At 50.1% G+C, this 10,910-nt stretch overlaps 1 protein-coding gene across 1 annotated transcript in view; it reads right to left on the bottom strand.

The window, feature by feature from the left end:
* ACR (acrosin) overlaps positions 1-8,984 on the bottom strand; it is an 11,000-nt gene extending 2,016 nt beyond the window's left edge. The window contains exons 1-5 of the mRNA XM_015420926.1: positions 8,973-8,984; positions 6,564-6,660; positions 6,406-6,511; positions 3,865-4,130; positions 887-1,050 (exon numbers count right to left, since the gene is read on the bottom strand). Of these exons, the coding sequence (XP_015276412.1) occupies positions 887-1,050; positions 3,865-4,130; positions 6,406-6,511; positions 6,564-6,660; positions 8,973-8,984 (645 nt within the window). The remainder of the gene's footprint in view (positions 1-886; positions 1,051-3,864; positions 4,131-6,405; positions 6,512-6,563; positions 6,661-8,972) is intronic.
* Between the last annotated feature and the right edge of the window lie 1,926 nt (positions 8,985-10,910).

Below are 10,910 nucleotides of genomic sequence, written 5' to 3'. Positions count from 1 at the left end.
GGGGTATTTTTACATTCTACACTACACTCAAGTTCACCCCTGTAATTATCTTGGGGTATTTTTACATTCTACACTACACTCAATTTCACCCCTGTAATTATCTCGGGGTATTTTTACATTCTACACTACACTCGATTTCACTCCTGTAATTACCTCGGGGTATTTTTAGTTTCCACATTACACTGAGGTCACCCCGGTTTCGCCCCACACTTGTCCTGGGATAAACAGATGCTGTTATAACCAGGGATAAATGCTAGGTATTGTGTCATGAGTTGAACTCTGATAAAACCAGGGATGAGATTCAAGTGCGGGAAGGACCAAAGCCAGCAGAGTTTGAGGAAGACATGTATCCTGCCCCAAAGCTGGAGGTCCAAGATAGGGTTGCCAGCTCCCCCTGGCCACCAGTGGAGCGAGTGGGTGGTAGGGGTGCCAGCTCCAGGTTGGGCAACTCCTGGAGATTTGGGGATGGAGCCTGGGGAGCACAAAGGGACCTCAGTGGGGTCCAATGCCACCCTCCAAAGCAGCCATTTTCTCTAGGGCAACTGATCCCTGTAGCCTGGAGAGGCGCTGTAATTCCGGGGGATTCCTCAGTCCCACCCTGGAGGCCGGCATCCCTCGCTCAAGATGGCCTGTCAGGGAGAGAGAAATACCACATCAGCAGGCAGGAGATGGGAAGAATAGCTGGCCTGTCAGGAAGCAGGAAGTGTGCGAGAGGCCGCTGGAGAAGAAAGCTGTGAGGGACCGGGGTCCTCTGCGGAAAGAACAGCAAAAGAAGGAGGGAAGGAGAAGAAGGAGCTCAGACACTGGTGGTGGCTCTCGTGGGACAGTGTCCCAAAGGGAAGAAGGCCACGAGAGGCGGCCCTTGGGCTGGCTGAGGCCCACATACCTGGCAGCTGTCGATGCCTCCTTCCTCATACCCGGCACACAGGTTGTTGTAGTGGATCCGGCCGTTGTACCAGCCGCTGCTGTTGCAGAGGTCCAGGGGGATGAGGTTCACTTTTGCCTCCTGCATGATGTCTGCTGTCTGCGACGGCTCTGTGGGCAGAAAGACTCGCTTGGCCTTTGACCCGCATCCAGCGGTCAGGCGCCCAAAAGAGCGCCCCCAGCCTGATGCTCCCCAAATCCAGGAGTCAGGCGGTGGGCGGGCTCTGGATCCCTCCGTTTCGAGGCTCACCCTGCTGGCGTGGCCTCTGTTACCGTTTCCTATAGGCCAGAACTGAGCAAACAGGCTCTACTGTTAGGAATAGTGTTCCCTCTAAGCTGAGTTAGTGTGAGCTAGCTCACAGTTTTTCAGCCTCCGGCTCACACATTTTTGACTTGACTCAGGACGGATGGCTCGAGAGCAAACTAATTTATGCAGCAGCCAAATCGCTCGCTCATACAAGCCCCCATCCCTCGTAACCCCTCCCCCCAGGGAGGCTGGGGTGCTGGAGTTTTTTCCGCCATCTTATCTATTCTGCATTTTTGTCATTTTGACAGGGTTGTTTTATGTTATTGGTATTTATGGGCTTGTTTTAATTTATTTTAATCTGAGATGGTACATTACCTTGTTGTAAGCCGCCCTGAGCCCTACTTGTAAGGAAGGGCGGCCTAGTAAATCCAATTCAATAAATAATGCCAGTAACTCAAAAAAGTAGAATTTTGGCTCGCAAGACTCCACAGCTTAGAGAGCCAGTTTGGTGTGGGAGAGCTGGGAGAGCTGGGTTTGATTCCCCACTCCTCCACTTGCACCTGGCTGGATGACCTTGGGCAAGCCCTAGTTCTGATAAGAGCTGTCCTTGAAAAAGAGCAGTTTGTGTCAAAGTTCTCTCAGCCCCACCTACTTCACAGGGAGCCTGTTGTGGGGAGGGGAAGGGAACGGAGTTTGTGAGCCGCTCTGAGACTCCTTTGGGTAGTGAAGGGCAGGGGGATAAATCCAATCTCCTCTTCTTCTTAGAGGGAGCATTGGGCTATGAACCCAGGTGGGGATACAGACCAGCAGAATCATCAACCCGTTCTTATAGCAGAAGCCTTTGAAGAAGCAATCTGGGCTTTTGCTTCCCGGCTGGAGAGCTGGATTCAAGGCCAGTGGCACCCGGGAGACCAACAAGGTTTTCAGGGGGTGAGCTTTAGAGAGGATGGTATCTGACCCTGAAAATCAGGTCGGTCTCTAAGGTCCTACTGGATTGAATCTAGTTCTTCTCCTGCAGAGAACTCCCAGCTGGGTTTGCTCTACAAAAAGTCTTCAAGCAACATCTGGACAAACCCGTGTCAGGGATGCTCCAGGCTGGTCCTGAATTGGGTAGGGGGGTTGGACCAGATGGCCCCTTCCGACTTTGTGGTTCTGTGATTCTACGATTCTATGGGCTCCCCCACCCCCCTGTGGTCCCTGTCTCTGCTTGGCCAGCTCATCCGTTGTGAAACTATATTCACTTCCCCATCGGCTTGCCCTTCGTCCTTCGTCCGTGGTCCTGGATCAGAAAATGACTGCACAGCTCATGCAAGGTGTTGGGTGGTTCCTCACCTGTCCTTGAAAGTGAAGACTTGGGAGCTAAGCTCTGGTCGGGAAAAACTCACATGGACACATGAGGCTGCCTTATACTGAATCCGACCCTTGTTCCTTCCATCAATATTCCAAAATATTGGAAACAAATGGGGCAAGTGATGCTCTGTCTTCTTGGTGCTTGGGGGGGGGGTCAACAGTGGGAGGGCTTCTAATGTCCTGGCCCCACTGCTGGACCTCCTGATGGCACCTGGTGTTTTTGGCCACTGTGTGACACAGGAGTGTTGGACTGGATGGGCCTTTGGCCTGATCCAACATTGGCGTCTCTTATGTTCTTATGAAACACCAAAGAAGCAAGAGTATGTGAATAAACTGTTGGAGACGGCTGAAAATGACAAATTGTCATCATTGATGAGAGGGACAACAGACCCAACATTTCAAAAGATGTGGAAAAAACTGTATGACTGGTACAATATAAATGCATAGCTTAAAGTAATGAAATTTTTGGTATTATTAATCCTTTTAAGTTAAATAGAAACTCTGGTAAAAAAAGATGAGAGTATATAGAAACTTAAGCAAATTTATAGAAATTCTTTAAATATGGTAATAGAGTTATAAGAAAATATACTGATCTCTTTGTATGTTTTATGTGTGTAAGTGGTTGTTTGTTATGTAGTATGTTTGTTTGTTGGTGTATAATATGAAAAATAATAAAAGTGTACCTTATGGGTACTTAAAAAAAGAAGAAGGAGAGGAGGAGGAGAAGGAGGAGGAGGAGGAGATTGGATTTATACCCTGCCCTTCACTCGGAGTCTCAGAGGGGCTTACAAACACCTTTCCCTTCCCCTCCCCGCAACAGACACTCTGTGAGGTAAGTGGGGCTGGGAGAGCTCTTTCCAGAGCCGTCCTTGAGATAACAGCTCTGAGAGAACTATGGCTTGCCCAAGGTCATCCAGCAGCTGCAAGTGGAGGAGTGGGGAATCAAACCCAGTTCTCCCAGATTAGAGTCCGCGCACTTAACCACGACACCAAACTGGCCAGGGTGAGGACTCTCTTCTCAGACTGGCAGTGCCTCTCCAGGGTTTGATCATGTAGAAGGTCTTTCTCATCACCTACCACTGATCCTTTCCACTGGAGATGCTGGGGATTGAACCAGGGGCCTTCTGTATGCCAAGCAAAAGCTCTGCCACTGAGCCATGGCCCCTCCCTGCTCCGAGGACCCTGTGCTGTGCATGGAGTAGACCCCAAGTTTGATCACCAGTTACGAGAGGACAGGCCAAGACCCTGGAGCAGGCGATGCTGCCTGGGGGGGAGCGATGTTCTGACCCCCAATGATGCCTGTGTTTTTTTTTTCTCTTTGATGCGCATCATGGGGCTCTCACTTGACACATCGGTGACGCCCCAGCCACTGACGTAGCAGTGAGTCAGTGCTGAAAGATCCACATCTTCGTCTGGCAGGCAGGCAGGCTGTACGTAGTCGGTGCAGTTGACAGGTGCACTCAGCTCCATCAAGGCAACATCGTTGAAGCTCCGCCGGGACTGGTACAGCTGATGCTCCACCAGGTTCTTGATGGTGCGCTCCTGCACCTCAGGCCCAGGCTGAGAAAGCTGCGTGGCGCCAATGACCAGCTTCCAATGTTCCAGAAACCTTTAGCAGAGAAGGAAAGGGATTAGGTTTACCTCGAGTAACTCAGTGGGCTCTCTAGTTCCGTGGCTGTTGCTTTGGCCCACATGCCTCGTAATAAAGCCCTTGGAAAGAGCCAGGGAAGAGCAGTGACCTTTGGGGCTTCCAGTTCTGTGCATCCTGCACATGAGCTGTGTTCAGACAGTGAGCTCACACGTGACAGTCAGGAGCAGAGACAGCAGGGCATGATCCGCTCTCTGCACCCAAGCACGGATTATTCAACAGGGCTGTTGTTTCAGATGCCAGGCTGAGGAAGGAATTGTCCAAAACAAAGGCCAAGGTAGGCAAGATTAATAGTGGGATGCAGGAGGGACCAGCCTTCAGGTCTCAAGCATTCCACTCGAAAGCTATTCTCTTCCACTCCTTGACTGGCTGGGGGAGTATTTCCTGTTGAGACTGGGAGCGAAGCCTCAGCATCTACCCCTGACTCCATCCAGTCTGTCGACTGGAAATGTGAGCTGCCTGTCACTGAAAGGGAGGGAGCCTGTGCTTCTTCTTTACTGCTGCTGCCTGCACCACAGTTCTGCCTGCCTGCCTGCCTGCCAGCCATCACAAGCAAAAAAGTTTCCCTTGCTCGAAAGCCAGTTGAATTCAACTTTAGGGGTGTGGTGCTCATCTCCGTTTCCAAGCCGCAGAGCCAGCGCTGTCCGCAGACTTCTCTGTGGTCATGTGGCCGGCGTGACTAGACGCTGAGGCGCATGGAATGCTGTTACCCTCCCACTGAAGCGGTACCTATTTATCTACTTGCAATTTCTTGCTTTCATACTGCTAGGTTGGCAGGAACTGGAACCAGAGACGGGAGCTCAATCCGTCATGCAACACTCGGGTCTCGAACTGCTGAACTACCGACCTTCCAGTCTGCAGTTCTGCGTCTTAACCACTGAGCCACCGCATCACAAGCAAAACCTTCCCCTTATTCTCTGCAGTCCTACTAAGCAGGCTGGCCCTGTGCCTGACTACTCTTAGTGGAACTTAGAATAGCTGGCTTCGTCTCTACCCCCTGCAAAATTTGCCTTCCCTTCCAGAGTATGCATGCCTCTGTTCCCTGAAGGGCAGTCATGCTGGCTGGCTGATAGAGAGGGATTTACTGTGCCAATGTGACCAGGGGCTCTCCTTAGGTTGGCGTTTCCACCCAACTGCAAACGGAACAGCTGCCTGAATGCTTCGCCTTTTTTCGGTCCAGCGCATGCAAGCAAAGCCTGTGCCCTTTCTACCAAGCATGGCTGCAAAGAAAGAACAACACAACGAATCACTGGATCCCAGGCCACATAGAGTCAGAAAGACCTCCCCAAACCAGTGATATTGGCCCATGATTGGCAGAGAGGGGAAACCACGAGCACAAGGGCAGTGCTAGAACTTTTACGACCAAGTTGGTTACGGTTCAGGTTGGACTGCAGTGAGCAGTGCTCCCTTTAAACTGTGGAGTCTTGTGAACAAAAATTCTACTTCCTGAGCTGAGGCAAAAATGTGTGAGCCGGAGGCTAAAAAACTGTGAGCTAGCTCACTCTAACTCAGCTTAGAGGGAATACTGCTCTGGAGCCATCCTTCCTGAGCTGAGACAAAAATGTGAGAGCCAGAGGCTAAAAAACTGTGAGCTAGCTTACTCTAACTCAGCTTAGAGAGAACACTGCTCTGGAGCCCTCCTTCCTGAGCTAAGACAAAAATGTGTGAGCTGGAGGCTCGAAAACTGTGAGCTAGCTCACACTAACTCAGCTTAGAGGGGAAACTGCTCTGACGCCATTCTTCCTGAGCTGAGAAAAAAATGTGTGAGCCAGAGGCTAAAAAACTGTGAGCTAGCTCACTCTAACTCAGCTTAGAGGGAACACTGCCCTGGAGCCATCCTTCCTGAGCTGAGACAAAAATGTGAGAGCCAGAGGCTAAAAAACTGTGAGCTAGCTCACACTCACTCAGCTTAGAGGGAACACTGCTCTGGAGCCATCCTTCCTGAGCGGAGACAAAAATGTGGGAGCCGGAGGCTAAAAAACTGTGAGCTAGCTCACACTCACTCAGCTTAGAGGGAACACTGCTCTGGACCCATCCTTCCTGAGCGGAGACAAAAATGTGTGAGCCGGAGGCTAAAAAACTGTGAGCTAGCTCACACTATCTCAGCTTAGAGGGAACACTGGCAGTGACTAAGGTTCCAGCTGGACACCTCTCATCCCGGAGCAGAAACCCGGGCACAGCTTTCATTGTATGGGCCAATCTCCACCCGCCCCCCTGCCCCCGCAGATTCACTCACTGTTTATGTAGGAAGCAGTGGGCGGCCGTGACCACCCAGCGAGAGCTGATCAGGGAGCCCTTGTTTATGTAGGAAGCAGTGGGCGGCCGTGACCACCCAGCGAGAGCTGATCAGGGAGCCCGCTTGTAGCCATTGCGGGTTGGGATCTGGATACTGACCATCCAGGGCCAGGTTCCGGGCAGAGCATTCGTGCCTCCTATAACTCGTGTCGAGCCACCGTGGCTGGGAGCCAACGGACGTCGTCCGCAAATGCCACTGGGGAAAAAAACACAGACACCCAGAAGTAGAGACGTGCTGCCATGCCAGGCATATATGTAGCAGGCATCAGAGGAGCAGGAAAGAACATGAGAGAAGCTGTGCTGGATCAGGCCAGTGGCCCATCCAGTCCAACACTCGGTGTCACACGGTGGCCCAAACCCAGGTGCCACCAGGAGGTCTACCAGCGGGGCCAGAACTCCAGAAGCACCCCCCACTGTGGCCCCCCCAAGCACCAGGAGGTCTACCAGCGGGGCCAGAACTCCAGAAGCACCCCCCACTCTGGCCCCCCAAGCACCAGGAAGACAGAGCATCACTCCCCCAGGCAGAGAGTTCCATCTAGACCTTGTGGCTAATAGCCACTCATGGATCCTCCCCTCCATACGTTCATCCAATCCCCTCTTGAAGCAATCTATGCTTGTAGCTGCCACCACTTCCTGCTGCAGAGAATTCCATGGGTTAATGACTCTTTGGGTGAAGAAGTTGAGTGAGCTTGGTGTAGTGGTTAAAGCATTGGTCTAGGACTTGGGAAACCCAGTTTCAAGTTTCCACTCAGCCACAATGCTTACTGAGTGACCTCAGGCCAGACACAGTCTCTCAGCCTAAACTATCTAACTACCTCAGAGGGTTGTTGTGATGATTAAATAGAAGTGGGAGGCCCTGAGCTCTCTGGGAGAAGGGACAGATCAAAATAGCTTGTGAAAGTACAGGAAGGAGGAGGAAGAGGAGGAGGAGGAGGAGGAGATTGGATTTATCCCTTGCCCTTCATTTGGAGTCTCAGAGTGGCTTACAATCTCCTTCCCCTTCCTCTCCCCACAACAGACACCCTGTGAGGTAGGTGGGGCTGAGAGAGCTCTTTTGAGGGCTGCCTTTGCGAGAACGGCTCTGAGAGAACTTGTGACTGACCCAAGGTCACACCAGCAGCTGCATGTGGAGGAGTGGTGAATCAAACCTGGTTCTCCCAGATTAGAGTCCACACTCTTAACCACTACACCAGACAATCCCCTGTTCTGTTGGATCCCCGGCACTTCAGAAAATCCTACAGTCCTCCTGAGTTTCCGCTCAGCAATGCTACCCACTTCCCTTACTCCCAAGGGGATACCAAAAACAAACTGCATATTAACTGTTGCTATCAGCCACTGTGAGAATATCTCCGGCTACATGGAGTTGGACGTCTAGCACTCTGGATCTGCGTTGCTAGTTAGAGGCTTCACCTAATTGCTGAACCTCCCACTTTGCTCCTAAAAGCTAGCATGTGGGGTTATCTATCGCAACTTGAAAATTTAAAACTATTGTGCTCTAAGAATGCGAGCTTACCCCCATTACTGCACTTCAGATAGCAAGGCTGAATAGGTGCGCTGTGTAGGCTTACAGCATTAAAAAAAAAGGCTTAATAAGCAAATAAAAAGAATACACATGATCTGTTCAAGCATTCGAACTGAGCAAGGGGAAGAAGAGAAAGTGAAAGCATGCAGTCCCCCTTTCCTTATGCTCAGTACTTATCCTAAACGATGTTTAAGTAGGACAGGCTAGTATTATTTGACACTGCAGTTGTTTAAAGTTCAGCATTACCTTAATTCTCCTCTTTGAGAGCCCTACCCATTGTCCCTTGTCATGTGGACAAGATGGAGTTCCTAGGTAAAGGCTTAGTCCTGCATGGAGGTCAGAAGCCATGAGATATGATTCTCCTCTGTGTCTTAAGAATTTACAATCTCCCCTTGGAAAAGTCCATCCCACCTTGGGGTACCTTGGATTTTTCTGCCTCCAAGATGAAGAGTATACTATCTAGCCATTTGGCTCCTAGCAGTCTTGGCCCCTTTAGGTGTGACATTCTAGCAAGGTGTGAGAAGGCAAACCATGTCCTACTTTAGCCAGAACCCATCAGCATATGTAAGCACTAAAGTACTTGGAGCTTGGTGGCTCATCCCCTGTCTTCCTCCTTCCTGCCACCTATGAGTCCCAATGGCTAAAATTTCAGGTTTGTATTCGAGGGAAAAGTGCATTTCTGCACAGTACTAAATAAAGTTAATGAAGAGGAGATGAGGAGGAGGAGGAGATTGGATATATATATATATATATATATATATAGGTGTCTCAGAGCAGCTTACAAACTCCTTTCCCTTCCCCTCCCCACAACAGACACCCTGTGAGGTAGGTGGGGCTGAGAGAGGACAGAAACAGCTCTTTTTCAAGGACAGCTCTTATCAGAACTACAGCTTGCCCAAGGTCCTCCAGCGGGTGCAAGTGGAGGGGTGGGGAATCAAACCCCGTTCTCCCAGATTAGAGTTACTTAACCACTACACCAAACTCACCTTCTTGGTCATGGCACCAAAGCGCCATGTGAGTAAGTTGTGTAAGAGTTGTGCGACAGTGGAATCAGCTGCCTGGGGAGGTGGTGAGCTCCCCCTCACTGGCAGTCTTTCAGCAGCGTCTGGAGAAACACTTGCCAGAGATACTCTAGGCTGATCTTGCATTGAGCAGGGGTTTGGACTAGATGGCCTATATGGCCCCTTCCCACTCTGTGGATTCTATGATTAAGAATCCACACTTTGCCACAACCAATATTCTATACTGAGCGATTAAGTGCATTGAGCAAGGCTGTGTGCCAGAGACAGAGGGCGGAACAATTGCCACCCTGAGAAATGTATAATGGATTCTAGAGTTCCCCAAATGCCTTCTTGGGTTCCAGAAGTCACAGCCTACGAGCTACCTAACAAAAACACAGGGAAAGAAATCTGGAAAGCAAGAAGCCAATTTGACTCATACATGTGGTTGTCTATGTGCAGATATGGACATGTTATGGCCAGTCATAAAACTGGGAAAGGCCTGTATCAAAGTGATTCATACAGATCATTTCTCACTCCTTAATATATATCATGCATTCTTTACAACTGCCTTAACTAACTGTTTGGAACCATGTTAAGGAAAGCGTACCCATAGAACAAGAAAAGAGCAAGAGGAGTGAACTGTGACTCATGAAAGTTCCTACCCCGCCACATATTTTGTTAGTCTTTAAAGTGCTCCTGAACTCTTGTCCCAGTGTGTGTGAACAAGATCTTGGGGTACAGGTGGACCATAGGTTAAATATGAGTGGCCAGTGTGATGTGTATTAACAAAAGCATAACATCCAGATCGCAAGATGTCTTAGACCCGCTGTATACTGCATTGGTCAGGCCACACCTGGAGTCCTGTGTGCAGTTCTGGAGGCCTCACTTCATAAAGGATGTGGACAGAATGGAGCGGGTGCAGAGGAGAGTAATGAAGAGAAGAAGAAGGAGAAGAAGGAGAAGAAGAAGAAGGACCGTGAGGTAGGTGGGGCTGAGAGAGCTCTGACAGAAACGGCTCTTTTTTCAAGGACAGCTCTGCCAGAACTATGGCTTGCCCAAGGTCATCCAGCAGGTTTCCCCAGATTAGAGTCCACGCACTTAACCACTACACCAAACTGGCGTACACCAAACTGGATGATCGAGGGCCTGCACCAAACTGGATGATCAAGGGCCTGGAGACCAAGCCCGACAAGGAAAGGCTCAGGGACTTGGGAAAGTCTGGAGAAGAGGAGACTGAGGGGGGACAGGATGGCTCTCTTGAAGTCTTTGAAGGGCTGTGTCACGTAGAGGAGGGCAGGGAGTTGTTCCTGTAGGCAGCAGAGGAGAGGACTCGCAATTAAATTAAGTGCGGGAAGGTACCAGATAGACAACATTAGGAAAAGCTTTTTGACAGTCAGAGTTGTGCCACAGTGGAATCAGCTGCCTCGGAAGGTGGTGAGCTCCCCCTCCCTGGCGGTCTTTAAGCAGCGTCTGGACAAAAATTTGTCAGGGATGCTCTAGGCTGTTCCTGCATTGAACAGGGGGTTGAATTAGATGGCCTGTATGGCCCTTCCAACACTGTGGTTCTATGGTTCTGTGATTCTTGCTCATTTCTGATGCTCTAGACAGACTTGCTTGATCTGTCTCCACAGAACAAGATCAGTCTTGTTTTAAGCTGTAAAAGAAGCTTGCCAATACTGTGAGGTACTTGGTGAATATGACTGGAAAGTGAAAGAAAAAGAAAAGAAAAAAAGCCAAGCAACATCCCACTACCGTATTGTTGATGCCCCGAAACTGATTGGAAATATGGTTTTCAGAGATACTGGAAATCTGTGCTGCTTTCTCCCCTGCTGCCGCTGCCGATACGATGGATATTTTTGTTGTTCAGTCGCACAGTCGAGTCCGACTCTTCGCTACCCCATGGACCAGCTCCCACCAGGCCCT

The sequence above is a fragment of the Gekko japonicus genome, unplaced genomic scaffold (assembly GCF_001447785.1).
Source record: "Gekko japonicus isolate JY-2015 unplaced genomic scaffold, Gekko_japonicus_V1.1 scaffold2767, whole genome shotgun sequence".
NCBI classification, from domain to species: Eukaryota; Metazoa; Chordata; class Lepidosauria; order Squamata; family Gekkonidae; genus Gekko; species Gekko japonicus.
This window is presented reverse-complemented; position numbering and strand designations above follow the sequence as displayed.